The 17,021-nt window shown below is 40.5% G+C and overlaps 2 protein-coding genes across 3 annotated transcripts; one reads left to right on the top strand and one right to left on the bottom strand.

Annotated features, from left to right (window-relative positions):
- Window positions 1-7,339: 7,339 nt before the first annotated feature.
- LOC127783462 (protein IQ-DOMAIN 6-like) lies at window positions 7,340-10,309 on the top strand. 2 transcript variants are annotated; one of them, XM_052310679.1, is made up of 4 exons: window positions 7,340-7,755; window positions 7,853-8,080; window positions 8,684-8,797; window positions 8,871-10,309. In XM_052310679.1, the coding sequence occupies exons 1-4, from the start codon at window positions 7,453-7,455 to the stop codon at window positions 9,552-9,554; spliced, it is 1,329 nt and encodes a 442-aa protein (XP_052166639.1). In that variant the 5' UTR covers window positions 7,340-7,452; the 3' UTR covers window positions 9,555-10,309. The 2 variants fall into 2 exon arrangements, with proteins under 2 accessions (XP_052166639.1, XP_052166640.1); XM_052310680.1 differs by having other exon boundaries at window positions 7,346-7,755; window positions 8,874-10,309.
- A 337-nt stretch (window positions 10,310-10,646) lies between these two features.
- On the bottom strand, window positions 10,647-15,160 carry LOC127783501 (uncharacterized). The gene is made up of 8 exons (XM_052310690.1): window positions 14,979-15,160; window positions 13,012-13,100; window positions 12,435-12,498; window positions 12,240-12,317; window positions 11,719-11,795; window positions 11,584-11,650; window positions 11,393-11,500; window positions 10,647-10,869 (listed from the first exon to the last, which is right to left on the bottom strand). The coding sequence occupies exons 1-8, from the start codon at window positions 15,048-15,050 to the stop codon at window positions 10,840-10,842; spliced, it is 585 nt and encodes a 194-aa protein (XP_052166650.1). The 5' UTR covers window positions 15,051-15,160; the 3' UTR covers window positions 10,647-10,839.
- Window positions 15,161-17,021: the final 1,861 nt, after the last annotated feature.

The raw sequence follows: 17,021 nt of genomic DNA, 5'->3' as shown, positions 1-17,021 counted from the left end.
TTCAATAAGTAGATCGAAAATGTTTCACTTGTTCAAATCGGGTGTTGTTTCACCTTATATAAAAACAATGTTTCAGCAAATAGGGAAAGAATATTTCAGATCACTGCAACATTAGATCTATACATAGTGAAACATTGTGAGTACACTAGGTGAAACATTTTTCGGTGGAACAAAAAATAAACCAAATTCCCTTAATAGGGGGTTTCCAATATATAGGTTTTTTTTGTTGTAATGGAATGTTTCGTTCACTGTAATATTAGATCTACACATAGTGAAATATTTTTAGTACACTAGGTGAAACATTTTTTGTGGAACAAAAAATAAACCAAATTCCCTTAATATAGAGTTTCTAAAATATGTGGATTTTTGTTGCAAAAGAGTATTTTAATTTACTGCAATATTATATCTATAAGTAATGAACATTATAAATACATTAGGTGAAACATCTTTTATGGAGAAAAAGGAGGGAGAAGTGGGTAGACCAACATTACGCACGTGGGGAGAGGGCGCGTGCAAGGGGAGCGCCCGATCCGGCTCCCCCCGCGCTAGTCGCCCGACGGGAAGAATTTTTGGAAGTATAGACAAGAATGACAATAATTCTATGGGTAATAATTTTATATATGTATTATTCATGATTTAAAGGTCAAAACTCCAAAATAGATGTAAGAGTCATGGGCACGAGGGTCTGTGCACCTTCTATTTTTCTCAAAGTGAACCGTATTTTCTCCTTGTCATAGAAATCGACATGCAACATGGTCCGCGTAGTGTGGGCTTACGATGAGACTAGACCACGGATCAAGCAGGCTGCCAAGTAGGGTGGATCCACACATAGTCTTCGTGGGATCATTTGAACAAGGTGTGCATGCAGGGTGCATCGTACACCTACGTATCACGTCATTTCATATTAAATATACCTGGCCTATCACAAGTCATTCCACATTAAATGTTTTTGATTAATCAGGCATATCCAACGTGCCCATACCATGCATCATTATCTATCCCCATCTTGTTAGGAGGAAATCAAGCGTCCAGACTTACATGGCTCCAGATGCTGACCAAATGAAGACGCCCGGGAGCAATGAGCCCGACGACGTAACGAAAGGTGGAGTAGGAATCTATTAACTTATTAAAGAAATAAAAAAAAGAAGCATCCACGTTCGTTCTCATGACTTATAAATTCTCACATCAATCGAAAAAAAGAAAAAATAGAGTCCATATAGAAATACAATTTAAAAATAAATCAAATTCGGAATGAAAAATAAGAAATATAGGAAGAGAAGACAAGAGTCCATACCGGTGTACAATAGAATTAATGGAAATTTGGAATTTAAAAAAAAGAAAAATTAAAAGCAGAGGTTAGAGTCCATATAGAAATACAATTTAGAAATAAAGAAGAAACAACATTTTAAAATAAAGAATATTGGAAGAAGAATATAGAGTCCATATAAAAATACAAATTAGAAATAATAGAAATTAGGAATTAAAAAAGAAATATTGGAAGAAGAGTATAGAGTTCATATAGGAATTTAGAATTAAATAAAATACGGAATAAAAATAAAAGTAGAGTTTAGAGTACATATAGAAATACAATTTACAAATAAATAAATTAGACTTAAAAAAAAGGAATATTGGGACAATAGTCTATAGTCCATATAGGAATATAATTTAAAAGTAACTGAAATTCGTAATTTAAAAATAAATTATATTGAAAGATGAGTTAGAGTCCACATAGAAATATAATTAGAAATAATGAAAATTCATAATTTAAAAAATAATAAATATTATAAGAAGAGTCTAGAGTCCTTAGAAATACAATTTATAAAGAACGGAAATTCGAAACTGAAAAAAAATATTGGAAGAGGAGTCTAGAGTTCATATAGGAGTATAATTTAGAAATAACTGAAATTTTGAATTTAAAATAAGAAAAATAGGAATAAAATTTATAAATAATAGAAAATCATAATTAAAATATAAAGAATGTTGGAAGAGAGGTCTAGAGTTCATATAAAAATACAATTTAGAAAAAACTAAAATTCGGTATTGAAAAATAATTAATAACTATCACCTATATACAATACATTACGAATACTCCATCCATTCCAAATTGATCTACATGTTTTATAGGTACACCAAAACCAAGAAAAGCTAATAACTCTCTTATAATATATTTACTCTAGCAACAAACTCGATGCATGCACCGTCCCCACTATTTCCTAGCCAATAGCAAATCAAAATATTGCATGTGGGTTATAAATACTTGTCTGCATGGATACATACATCAATGTCCATTTACTCCAATGCACAAATATTAACGAATAGACTTAATGAATGAACACAAATATGTAGATCATTTAGGAATAACCTCAAAAAAACTATATGTAGATCAATTTGGAATGGAGGGAGTATTACACATTGATTAGTTTGAGCAAGTTAGTACAAAATTGAAAATTATGTTGTCATTTTAATATATTTTAGTACTCCCTCCATCCATAAAAGTTACACATATTACTTTTGACACCAAGACCAAGGAGAAATTAAATCACCTTGGATGTTACAAAATCAAGGAGTGAATGCAAGCATGCAACCAATGAGTATTTAGATAACTCCTTAGGTTCTAATAAAACATTTAATTTATCCCTTTATTTAAGTCTTGAATGCATAAAGACTACAAATAGGAATAACTTATTTGGAAAAACTCAAATGTGAAATAGGTGTAACTTTTGTGGATGCAGGGAGTAATAAAATGTGAAAACATATATGCTATCACTTTTGTGGATGCAGGGAGTATATGAGAAAGAAAAAATATAAGGATGCGATCCGCGCAATTTATGCGGGCCACCATGCTAGTTATAGAATATAGAGTAGGGAAAGTGACACATATAACAAGTGGCATTATTCATGTGTACCCTCCCACTTACCATATACTACATATGTATAGGTGTCCACAATGTATGCCATAAGGGGGTCTTAAGCCTTTTGGGTGGGTATTATACACTGTGGAAGTAGTCCCCAATTCCCCATAGGTAATCTTATATATAAAAACCACCCATAAGGAATTTAAAAAAATCATATTTATTCTCTCTCATGCTACTGCCTCCTCTCTCTCCTGCTATTCTCTCTCCCTCCCTGGTTGGTACCACAGCTGGGGGTACCACAGCTGGGAGTGCCACCGCCATCACTGCTCCTCCTGTGAGTGTCGCAGCTGCCGCATACCTTCCTGCATTCAGGAGCACCGCCACCATCGCCGAATCATCCCCACGCGTCGCTGTCGTCGTTACTCCTCCCACGCCACCACTGAATCCAGCCGCGAGGACCGCCACCACCGTCGAATCCAACCTCAAGGGCCGTCTCCACCGCCGGATCCGCTCGCGAGGGCCGCTGCTGTCATCGAATGCTTTCACGCACGTCGCCATGCTCGGTGTTGGGACCGCCGCCTCTGTCATCGCCGCTCGTCCTGCGAGCGCCATCGCTGCTGAGTGAAGGTTTAGAGTACATAGGGAGAGGTTGAAGAGTACTAGATTTTTTTTTACTTGTGAGACCCACCTTATTTCCTAACATGTCCATTAGTCCATATACATTGCGTGAAGTTAGGTACAACTAATACCACCTGCTATGAGACCCATCTATATAGAGCACTTGGTTACATTGCTTGTGCCCTGAACGATAAGAACAAGTCGAATAGCTGCTAGCTCCAAAAATTGACACATCATGCAAACATAACATATCATTTACAATTTTGTTGTATTTTTGAACTCAATAAACAAGCAATGTTAAATCATTATCTCCATATCGTTTTCACATTATTTAAACATATACATCTACAATTTCTATAATGTATAACATGCATTCATCCATATATTCTGCTGCAAAGTGCGGGGTATCAACTATAGTTTTTATAGTGATCAAGTCTTTTTCCACGCAAAATTTCCAGTCTATGAAGAGGGGAGGGTTTGTGGGCGAAAATGATTTTTTTAAATATAAATAATAAGCTGGTGGTTCGGAGGTGGTATATCGGGAATTAAACCCATTATCCATTGAGACGTACTAGTGGGTAAAACTGGGCACACCTTGCGTATTGCAGCAGACAGTTTTAAATACCTTAATAAAATGTTGAAGAAAACAAATTAATTTGCACATCGTGTATCTGTAATGTCTAGAAGAATAATATTTTGCTCTATAGTAGTTGATGTGAAATTACTACTGTGCATGACACAAGACATCCAATTGCTCATGGTGGCACAAATATTGGCCTTGCCCTTAAGCTTTATAGCAATGCTAAGGGTGTGTTTAGTTCACGCTAAAATTAGAAATTTGGTTGAAATTAAAATGATGTGACGGAAAAGTTGAAAGTTTGTGTGTGTAGGAAAGTTTTGATGTGATGAAAAAGTTGAAAGTTTGAAGAAAAACTTTAGATCTAAACTCGGCCTAAACTAAATGAGCTGTAAATGTAAATGCATGACGTATGTATGGTTTGTGATAATGTTGTCTCTCTTTCTTAAAAAAAGGTATGGTTGTGATTAAAATATGATAGGAATCAAAAGGTTATTATCTACATATTCTATATAGCTAGGGAAAAAGAAAGCTCAACACATATTGAGCTATACATTATATAGAAAATTATAGTCATATGTCATTTGTATTTACAACCTACTGTAGTTATTGCTATAAAATTCACTATGCATTAGGCCACATCATCTAAAAAGGTTAGATACCTCTAATGCATTGAAATAGCCACCCATGTGTTACACACAATTGCAAATCCATGTCAACTGCTATAGAGCTTAAAAAAGTGTCCTTTTTAGGCGTATTGCGAGTGTAAGTTTTTCAAATTATTTTCTTGGAGGTTAAGTATTTCTAAATTATCTAATACAATGACAAATGCGATATCCGTTAGTTTTCTATATGGTATGATTGTTTCGAACAATATATTAAATGACAGTGAAAGTGAAAAATGCAATAAAATGAGTGGGTATGATCAGTCCTACTTACCAATGTTGTACAATGACTGCTAGCTCTAACGAACAGGCCCATGTCCTCACGACGGGGTTCTGTATTTTTCAATGAAACATTGTATTAGATATGGTCAGTGGCAGAGCTAGAAAATTTCAAAGACTATGATTAAAGTATGACGCAACTAATGGTGTATTGGTTTTCTATAAAATTTACATGGTGATTTAACACAATTTAAATAATATTTTGGAGGCAGGCTCAGGGCTAAACTCTACCTGCCCTAAGCCTACCTCCCCACCCATATGGCAAAACAACTCATGGTACAACTTTAACTGAATATTTCACGAAGCTATAGCTATAGCAAATGTTTTTATCACTATAACGTTTTTCTCTATTTGACATATGAGCGTAATTTATAAAAGTGTAAATATTACATGTATACTTGACAGGCGGACCTGGCTTATCAGAATAACGTTTACGGTACTCTTATAAAATTATCAGCTATTGTTGCATTTTATGAAAAATCACACACAAAGGTATAGTAAAGAGATAATCTTGTGACATAATAGTTGCAGGTTTGTACTGTTTGTAATATGTAAATTGGTAGTTGATAAAAAAATAAAAAAATAATTAGCTGATTGACAGATTTACCACGGTAACCATTTCTCACATATACGAAACGTATCGTAAGTCGTAACTCTCCTGACAAGTGACATGCGAGACGAGCCGGCGCGGTGGATCGACCATCCCCGCACCATTCCACGGCCACGCGCGACCTCCAGAATCGCGCCAAACCGCCCGGTGCATGCACGCTGTGTCTCCAAGATGTGTCGCCTTCTTCCTATACACACGGGCGCGCGTACGCAACCAAGTGTACTACTAGTAGTACGGTCGTACGCCCAGTCCCCCCGCGATCGCCGTGCCGTTTGGCGCGCGCGCGCCCACCGGCCGGTTTCTCGTGATCGCGGGCATCCATCAATGCCTCCCGTGACGTACGCCCCCCACAAACGCACACACGATCTTTGACGTGGCGTCCGCGCACCAACACACGCGCCAAGTCGCCCAGTTTTAACACACGTCTCCGCTCGGTGGATCGGTCCATGGAGCTGCCTCGCAGTGCCAAGTGCTACTTTGGTTTGGTTTCAAATTGTGCCCTACCAATTTATTGGCAATTTTCAATAGTGTTTGTAGTTGTTTAGATTGGTGCCAAATTTTAACAAAACATCTCTTTAGATAAAAAATTTTTGGCCATCTAAATTTGGTAGTGCCAAAAGTTATCCAAACTTTGGCACTATCAAAATTTTAGTATGGCACTAAACCAAACTAGCCCTAAGTGCCGACGCGCACCCCGGCCTCAATCATCATCACACATCATCTAGTATACTCTACCAGAACACAACAGGAAGCAAGAAAACAAGATGTGGCCTTGTTTGGATCCGGAGGGCTATCCCTCCGGAATCTTGATATTTAAGAGTATTAAACGTAGATTACTGACAAAACTCATTCCATAACTCCTAGCCTATTTTGTGAGACGAATCTAATGAGGTATATTAATCAATGATTTGCTACATTGATGCTATAGTAATCAGCCGCTAATTATGGATTAATATACATCGTTAGATTCGTCTCGCAAAATAGACTAGGGGTTATGGAATCGGTTTTGTCGGTAATCTACGTTTAGGGCCTGTTTGGTATAACTCCAACTCCTAAATATAACTCCAGGAGTTAAGTCTGGATTGGAGTTGTGGAGCTGCCTAAACCCAGCTCCACAACTCTAGTATATTTTGTGAGAGAGCTCCACCCAACTCCACTCCTAATTTTGGTGGAGCTGAAGCTCCAGCTTCAGGAGGGGTGGAGTTGGAGCTAGAGCTGTGTCAAACAAGCTATTAATAATCTTAAATAGCAAGATTTCGAAGGACTATTTAATATCCCAGAGTTAAAAAATCCCGAGCCGGGCTCTGCAAAGGAGCCAAAACTCTCCGGATCCCGACATGCGCTCGAGCCCACAAGGCTCCACATGTCAGCGTCCGCGTGGCCCGGCTTCCGATGAGGGCCAGAGCCTTCTTTCTCGAAGCCCGACGTCTGCAAAAGGGGACAGCGCGTGACGGCGTGAGGCCGCGAATGCCGGCCGCGCCTTTTCCCCCAACCACCACCGGTTCGCCCATCCCCGGACCCACCCGCCAGTCACAGGGAGGGCCCCATCTTTCAGCTTGGCTCGTCCCCATTTCAAAATTTGAACCACCACCACCGCCGCCGTGGCCCGAACGGCTCTTCCTCCCCCCCCGCCCGCCTCGTGACTCGTAACCGAAGCGAGCGCCGCGCGCAACGGCCCAAGCCAAGCACACGTCAACAAGTCTCGCGTTTCCCGATCTCTCTCCCTCTCCACCCACACCTCCACTCCACTCCACGCCATTTTTTCGCTCGCTCGCTCGCCTCGTGCCCACGTTCGCCGAGGGGAGTAGCGTTAGCGTAGCGTGCTCTTCGGGGGCGGGTTGGTTCGCGATGGGGGCGTCGGGGAAGTGGATCAGGACGCTGGTGGGGCTGAGGCCGGCGGCGGAGAGGGAGAAGGAGAGGGGCGGCGGCGGGGGGAAGGGGAGGAAGTGGAGCAGACTGTGGAGGAGCTCGTCGTCGCAGAGGGGCGGCGGGAACGCGTCGGCGTCGGAGGTGTACTCCGAGACGTCGTCCTCCGCCGACGCGCTCAGCTCCGTCGTCGCGGCCGTCGTCCGCGCGCCGCCCAGGGACTTCCGGCTCATCAGGCAGGAGTGGGCCGCCGTCCGCATCCAGACCGCCTTCCGCGCCTTCCTGGTGGACCACTCGCCACCGCTCGCCCTTGCAAATCTCGGTAAAAGGTTGCGAAATTTTCTTTTTTGATCGTTTCTTGTGGGATGCTTGTGCTGTGCAGGCGAGGCGGGCGCTGAGGGCGCTGCGAGGGATCGTGCGGCTGCAGGCGCTGGTGCGCGGCCGCCGCGTGCGCAAGCAGCTGGCCGTCACGCTCAAGTGCATGCAGGCGCTCGTCCGGGTGCAGGCTCGCGCGCGGGATCGGCGAGCCAGGATCTCGGCCGACGGCCTCGACTCTCAGGACATGCTCGACGAGCGCGGCGGACGCGTCGATCCTGTCAAGGAAGCCGAGGTACACATGCTGGTACACGATAGTGGCAGTTTGATAAGCGAATTTTGCGTTGCAGGATTGCGCTGTATTCATGCATGTTGAATTGAGTTACTCTGTGATTTGCATCACACGCGCATCTTGCCTCTTGAAGTGTAGGAGATGAAGAATCACACACTCAACAATGCAATTCTTGATCGAGACTTGGGAGAAGGGAAATTAGGATATATCACACGGTTTATACCGGATAGATTTTACTTCGATAGGGACCTGCGGAGTAGGACATGCTGAAGGATTTTATGACATTTAACTACTTTTATTTGAAGCAATGATTTCACTTTTTATTTGCAACTAAATTGTTTTGATGAATCATGGCATTAACATTGTTTGGTATGCCTTCCTAGGCCTAGGAGGACGCTACTAATAATTCATCTTTGCAACTTGTTCTTATTTAGTCAACATGCTTAGTTTTATCCTGTAAGAGTGTGGTAGGACGTAGTCTAATTGTCGGCAGAGTTTTTTTTAAGCATTTGGGGTTGAAAACTTTAACTCCTTTCTGCAAAACGAAATATAATACTATGTGATGGTGATGTTTGCATGTTTGGATGGCTATTGTTCTCATTGCAGGCAGGATGGTGTGATAGTCAAGGCACTGCGGATGACGTGAGATCGAAGATACACATGAGGCATGAGGGTGCAATCAAGAGAGAAAGGGCACTTACTTATGCTCAATCCCACCAGGTACATAATGCAGGCTTGCAGCACACTAATCTGAACCTTTTCTCTTCTGAAAGACCGTAACACTTGTGTTTAGCAGAGGTGTTCAAACCACGGTGGAAGACCCAGCTCCCCTGCTGTATCTCTCAAGCACCATGGGAATGGTGCTACTAGGAGCAACCATAGTTGGAGCTATCTGGAAGGGTGGATGGCCACAAAACCTTGGGAGAGCCGACTGATGGAGCAAACCCACACCGAAAACTCCACCAATTCGCGGTGTTCAGAGAGCGTCGAGGAAGTAAGCGTTGGCGGCCCGAAGCTTTCTGATGCAAGCTCGGTCAAGATCAGAAGGAACAATGTTACAACAAGGGTGGCAGCAAAGCCTCCCTCCATGATCTCGGCTACCTCTTCTGATTTCGTGTGCGATGAGAGCTCCCCATCTACATCTTCTGTGACTCCACTGTCAGCCAACAATTCCCTGGCAACAGAGAGAAGATCTGATTGTGGTCAGGTTGGTGGACCGAGCTACATGAGCCTGACCAAATCAGCCAAGGCAAGGCTGAGTGGCTATGGCTCTCACAAGCCACCTCTTCAAAGGCAAAGGTCCGGTGATCTCCTCCATCACAACAACAGGATGGCATTCTCTTCCATAGATGTTCAGAGCACTGCTGGCTCGGAGGTCTCAGTAACTTCAAAGAGGTTAAACAGTTTGGCTCTTAAAGGTCGAGCCACAAGAAGTTTAGACAAGGAGAATGAGAGACGGCCTAGTTCCTTGCTTTAGGATACGCACCCTAATTGGTCCCTCAAGATATTTTAGCGGAGTCTTTAGATGTTTTACCTGTACGTATCTGCTGGTTTCAATGTCTCATTGCTTATTTTGCTCTCTATATTTATGGTGTACAAATGTGAAACTCCACAAATGTTGAACTGTTATGTCGATCTGCTGCATTGTAAAATCTTGGGCTTACAAACTTCTGAAGCATTATGCATGATGCTGCATTGTTGGGTGTCGAGTTGGTATCGTCAAAACTGTAGATGGGTTACTTTTATAGTGTAGATGTGCTACTTTTAATTATGAAGTGCCTGGAATCGGATCTTCCAAGATTACTTAGTCATCAGAGATCGATCATATCAACAGTTAATACTCCCTCCATTTCAAAATGTTTGACACCATTGACTTATTAGCACATGTTTAACCATTCGTCTTATTCAAAAAAAATTGTGAAATATGTAAAACTATATGGGTACATGAAAGTATATTTAACAATGAATCAAATGATATGAAAAGAATAAATAATTACTTAATTTTTTTTAATAAAACGAATGGTCAAACACGTAATAAAAAATCAACGGTGTCAAACATTTTGAAACGGAGGGAGTACTTAAATACTACTGGTACTTCTAGACACACTATTAGAGGATCTCAATCCCAGCTTTCCTAGTAGATACTTAGGGCATGTTTGGGAGAGCTTTAGATTCTGAGAAGCAGCTGTTTGGTAGCCAGCTTTTGAGAATCTAAAAAAGCTCTGAAACCCAGCTTCTCCAGCTTCTGGCTTCTTAGCTCATTTTTCAGAATCTGTAACTACAGATTCTCAGAAGCTGTGGACTGTTTGGGGCAACTTCTAGCAGAAGTTTCCTATGGTAAAGCTCCCCCAATCAGGTCCTTAATTTCCTATGGTCATAACAAACATTCCTCATCGGCGTTCTACCGTTGCCTTATGCAGTTGTGCACGAACTGGTTGCTGTTATTTGGCCCCAAAACATACTCAGCAAATGTACGCCCTGGCAGCCTGGCTGTTATCCAGCATACTTTGTACAGCATCTCAACGATATGGGAGAATGGTTAGACATATCATAACAGAAAAAGGAAATCTTAAGAATTCTTGAATATTCATTATATACGAGGTAAATCCAAGCAAATGTTTTACAGTTCCAAACAAAACGATTTCTCCTTCGCTTCTATTCGCAACTACTGGTACACAAATCATGTGGAGTCAGCCACAAAAAAACATTTCAACAGTATCTTCACCAATTGATCAGAAAGAAGTGTGAGCATATGATAAAATTTAGCCAAATCTAGCTTCTCGCTGTAAAACCTGGAAAAAAAGGGCATTTAACATAAAGGTTACCGTATTGTACCAAGAGTTGGCAACCATCAAGGACATTGTATTAAATACTCCTTGCATTACTAAATACTTTTAGTAGATTTTTCATTTAAGGTATTTCCATGAAAAAAGTTACGAAACTTGCTACTCCCATTTAGTTCACCTATGTCTGATGCATCTGAAGCTCCCGCCTGATAGGTCTAGTATTAACTGACAATGTTCACTTAACATACAGCAGTGGAATATAAGAAAATACTACATTTTGCTACAACATTGATATGCAAATACAAAAGGATGAGTATTGTACACATTTTTATCTATGTACCACATCTGGCAGTATTGATTAGTGGGAAAAAAAGTAGCAGTGTAGAAGGTAACGAAACTTTGTAGAAGGATGAGTATTGTACGGACGAGTATTTGGTTAAGTCTAATAAGTATTGTTCAGTAACAGTCAACTGTGCCTATTATATTAAATAGTTCTAAAGAAAGAAAAACAAATACAAGCATCTCCTACCTCTTCAGCAAATTTTATCAAGATTGTTGTCCTTGGCCTTTGTTGGCCCTCAATTGGCACAAAGTGTGCAGTAACTACCGCAGGAAAGCCAGCATTTTCCAGTACACCCTACAAACATTTTTAAAGCCATGTTAGAATATTAATATCAGAATATATCATACATGAATAGATATTTGGGCTAAAATCCTCACCCTTACGATTCCTGCAACAAAAGCTCCACAATTGAATGCTCCCATGTCCTTGGGCACCGAAATGAACCTGTTCAAACAAGAATAGTATCAAGGCCTACTTGTACCAAAAGAAATACAATATGAAGTTTGACAAACCGGTTAACAAGAAGCTCCTTTTCACTAATCATGTATTCATCCTCATGTTCTGTTCCTTTCTCAAGTGAGTCAGCCACCTGAAAACAAAACAAGAAAAAGCAACTATCAGGATCAGCATATAAACAAGAGCACTTAAGTTAGTGATCAGACTAATAACACAGGTAATTTATTATAACTACAAACATCTACAAAAATTCATCCATATGTAACTGCAGGAAACTGGTTTAAAAGCTGATATCAAAATAGATTATTGAACACGTATGCTGAATTAGCCTGTGAGAAATGGAACCAGCATTATCTATTTATTATTAAGTGCAAAGCAAAGCTGTGTTAGCATGCAAAAGAGTTGCAAGTACACAACTTATAAAACATTTAAGGACATGCACATATAAAATTGTACAGAAACTACAATTATTTCAGTCTACAAGAATCAACTGACCAATAGTAATAAAGCTCGAGACACACAGATTATGGTTACATTGAGTAAGAACCAGAACTGACTGATAGGTAGAACACAGTACCTTCCCAAACAAAACTTTCCATACAGTGCTGTGAATGAACGATAATATACCTAGCAGTCGAGTCTCTCGCCTATTCCCCTGAATTAAATATTTTTTATATAAAGCAAGAGGTTATACGGATATACTTCACAATGCACTGTATTTCAGACCATGTCAATTATACAAAAAGAAGGTAAAAAGAATCATGCATCAAACCTTCTCTCTGTGACAGAGTAGTTCAAGAACTCTTGCACCAACAGCATAACCAGCATCTTCCAGCCTGTGCGTAAAACAATAGAAAGAGATCCTAAGACCGATGTAGGCATGACAGAATACACATGAAAAAGATTCAGCAAAGGAATTTCATTCCGCAAAGAAGGGTAAGTTCAGTGCTGTCTTTCAGGATGATACAGATTTAAATTGTAATTTTGATTTATATGGGATATATTTAACCCTTTTTTTTATGGCAAACCAGCTGTTTTAGTTAAGTGAGGTTAGACATCTCAATGTCTTGACAAGAGTTGTAAAACCTTTACACTATATATGTGAAATTCTGAAATCGAGATGTTAGCACACAGTAAGTACCAATCACCTGAGAATTATCTTTCATGGATACAATTGTAATGTGTAGTCATGTACTAACCATGAAGTTTGTACCAGGTACAAATTGAGACAAAAGGAGAAAACTACATGATAGAACATAAACAAACCAATTGCATATTTTTGTCTATACAATAAACTTTGATGTTCATTGTTTTGAAAAGAAATGATATCTCACAATATAAACTACTACCTTCTTTCCAGCTCAGCAATGTTATCAACCTGTGTCTGGTTGTATTGAACCAACTCTGAGAACAGGAACGCAAATGCACTCAAACTGACCTATCAAATACACAAAACATTCATTAAGCAAATACAGCACCTAAACAGGTAAGGAACTAAAATTATTTGCCAGAACCTGTAAAACACACAAACTGCATACCTAGAAATGGACCAACCACATCAAGAAAGCATAACATAGTATTTTCTTTTTACTATTTATGCAATCTTTACCAATGAGTAAATTTGTCAAGAAAAGTAGATTGTTTATAAGGAAACAATAAAATGGCAATTGATAAAAAGAATTGCAACACTAGAGGAATAATGAAAAGAAATATTACGAAATCACATCTTTTGATCTTTTCTGAAATTATATGGTTCAAATTAGGCATCTTAAGTGGGCACATTTATCAGCGTCTAGGCCCAACTATTTGAGGCTGGTGTATGTATCAGAATAAATTTGACCTTCCATGATGCTAAAACCAGTCAGTACTTACTATCGTTTATTATTTCTTTCTGCATCCTCCACTAGACACAAGCAATGCATCAGACTACTGTGAGTATAATGGGTAGGGCAGCAGGCTTCTCATTCATGCCAAAATCACTTTTCGTTTTCAGTTCCTGCAGTACCAATTCATCACCAAGAGTGCCTATTGGGCAGGTTTTGGCACCATGCTGATGTAATAAACAGATGGTATTACCTGCATCTATGCAATAGAATGGCATGCTCGCAATTTTGGTGATGCAATTGTGTCATGGCCATAGGCTATGCAGCAGCACTGGTATGGAAAATTCAGTGGAGTCAGATTATCTCTTATGCCTTAAGTCAATTATGATTTGATTTGTTTAAGTTGATAGCTTGTACTGTCTCCTATAGTCCTATCATGGCATCATAGCTTGTGTTAGCTGGGAAATTTCCTTAACAGAACATGTTAGGGGCAGCGCTATAAAGATCTACAAACCTATTACTTCAATTATGGGGCAAAATTTTAACCAAGTTTCCTTCCTCATATATCAACTCCTCCCTGCTGCAAGGTAGAAGCCTATCTGCTATCTCCCTGCTGTTCCTATTCAATCTACTGAATGTTCTTCATCTCCTGCCCCAGCTACCCTTCCTCCAAAGCTGCAACTGACAAACTACTCTTGGTATTAGGTTCGGAGACAGAAATAGCCGAATTTTATTCTGATGCTTTCCATTCCATTTATTCTTATTTGATCCACCCTTATGTGCAACCCCTTTAGGATTCAAGAATGTTTTGTAAACTGAATTCAAGATCGTTATTCTTACTGCACAACATTCCAACCTGAATTTTGCAAAGCAGAAATTCAATCTTTACCACCCTTTCGCAATATATAAAACTAGTATGTGCAACAGAAAAAGAACTGACTAAAAAGTAACTGATAACAATAGCGTAGGTTTTGGTTTCAAAAGAAATTTCAGGAAAACTGCATAAATTTAACTGTTGCAAGTCTCATTTGCATATCGTATCAAGGTAGCCTCCATGCGATATGCGATAGGCTATGGTCTAAAGTTCTATTAAAACCTGAGCTAAAATCGCCTCCATGCGATATGCGATAGGCTATGGTCTAAAGTTCTATTAAAACCTGAGCTAAAATTAAGCATGACAATGACAGCTTAGTTTTTCCAATCAAAGGCATATGCTCTGCACAATGATATCTTACATTAGCGATCCTCTCGAATAATAATTACCAGTCCATATGAGCCAATAACTGAGACGACCAGGAGCTGACAAACATTTCACTGAACAACTCTCGCGCAGGCGCAGCTACCACTATAACCCGCAAACCTTGGCTAAACCTACTCCCTTCCTAACACCCATAGCGAGATCTAAACCTCTAGCACGGATCGGGGCCCGTGCGTGCACAGATCTGAGGGAGGCTGGAGGTGTGTGTGGGGAGGGAAGGCGAGCCAGTGAGTACCTCCTGCCTGCCGCGGCTGAGGGGCTTGTCGAGCACGTTGGCGTACTGCTTCGCCTTCCCGACGCCGATCATCTTGCCCACCCTCCTCCGGAGCAGTGGCCGCCGGCCGCGGTCGAGGCGGCGAGAGGCGGAGCGGGTGGCGTGAATTGGGCTGTGGCCGGGCGGAGCGGAGTAGTCGAGCTCTTCTCCTTTTTTTTTTCCCTTTAGAAAGAGAAGAGAGGCGTCGAGTTGGGCTCGTGTTGGTGCTGGGCTGCTGGCCTCTTAGGCCTTTCGCCATGGGCCTTCATGGTGACATCTGATACAGGTTTTTACACCTGCAATTTTTGTTTGGTACTGATAAAGTCGTAACGAAAATGTTTAAAAAAGAGATGGATTTCCTTGCAAATGTTCTTCAAGTAATAAAGAATAAAAATCAGTAGAATGGAAAAATATCAAAATAGTGGCAAAATTTCGTCACTTCTTGCTGTTAAATATTGGTTGGAGTAGTAAATATTAAAATTCACATATTTTGAGTAGGACAGAACTACTCCCTCCATCCAAAAATGAAAATCGACTTCTAGCTATGATTTTTTTTTCCTGAAACGGAGTTGCAAATATCTAATTTTGAGGTGCCCATGATTTTGCTGCCAAAGGTTGACACCTGTCTCACGGATCCACTGCAGGATCATCAGAGCGGAGACACTGGAGAAACAGATACTCCCTCGGTCCTATAATATAAGGGATTTTGAGTTTTTACTTTCAACGTTTGACCGCTCGTCTTATTCAAATTTTTTTGAAATTATTATTTATTTTATTTGTGACTTACTTTATTATCTACAGTACTTTAAGCACAACTTTTCGTTTTTTATATTTGTAAAAAAATTTAAATAAGATGAGTGGTCAAAAATTGTAAAAAAAAACTTAAAATCACTTATATTGTGGGGACGGAGGGAGTAGCATCTTCCATCTGGACTCAGATCCTACCAGCATTCGATTTGGAAGATGTGTGCGCCATGTGTCACGCAACATCTCCGGCCTACAGGTATTCGATTTTAGATCCTACCATCCCTATTGACTAAACTATCTACGCGCTAATCAATCATCCCTATACACTAAACAAACACAATAGAATGACTAATTGTCCCCCCCCCCCCCCCCCCCTCCCCCTCCCCCTCCCTAAGGCTAAAAAGAAAGCACTGATGGTGCCCCTAACTGCCTGCAACCCTCTAATCCATCGCAGATAAAAAGTACATAGTCTGTTGGGGGCATGCCGGCTCGTGCTTTCGCGCTCTGCTCGCCGGAAGGAGCATCGCAGCATCGCTCGGACATTCTCCGGCTAAACAAATCGCTCCGACAAAGAAGATGATGTCTCTGTCGGAGCAGTTTTCTATCGGAACATATCGTTTCGACGTTTTGGACATCGACACGATAATGTACAGTATCATCGTCACCGCTCAAGTTAACCGTACTTATCAACGTTGGCGGCTGCCGGCGTGCTCCTGAACGGAAACTGTGCACAGGATGAACAGTGCATCACGCTGATGCTCTTCCGGACCATCGTTTCGCTTATTCACGAAACAAGCGAAACGGTATATTTGCAAACGAATAGTAATTTGTGAATAAAATTTTTATATACGTGTTCTTAGCGATTTAAAAGTAAGGTTGAAAATAAACTTCGATGAAAAAATCTCAAAATGAGCTTCAAATTTAAGGTTGAAAATTTAAATTTTGGCTAATAAGTATAAGTATAATCGAATATGAGGGCCGTCAATATGGATGTTCTATTGTTCTTTGATCCAAGCCGTTCGTTACCTTGATCCTACGGTTGAGCAGCAAGGAGAAGAGAGTAGCTGTGGCCGTCATCTCATCAGCTTCCTGGCAATTGGCAAAGTTCTACTACGTGAGCTTCGATTGGAACGGGCACCGAGCCGCGTGCTGCATGCTGATCGATCCGAGCCTTCTCTCTTGGGTGTAACTATATTTATAGCGTCATATTTTTTATCAAAAAATAGTCAGTATATATTTACATTGTAAGTTTCTAAATTACATATGTAATTTTAGTGT

This window comes from Oryza glaberrima, chromosome 1 (genome assembly GCF_000147395.1).
Source record: "Oryza glaberrima chromosome 1, OglaRS2, whole genome shotgun sequence".
In the NCBI taxonomy this organism is placed as follows: domain Eukaryota; kingdom Viridiplantae; phylum Streptophyta; class Magnoliopsida; order Poales; family Poaceae; genus Oryza; species Oryza glaberrima.
This window is presented reverse-complemented; position numbering and strand designations above follow the sequence as displayed.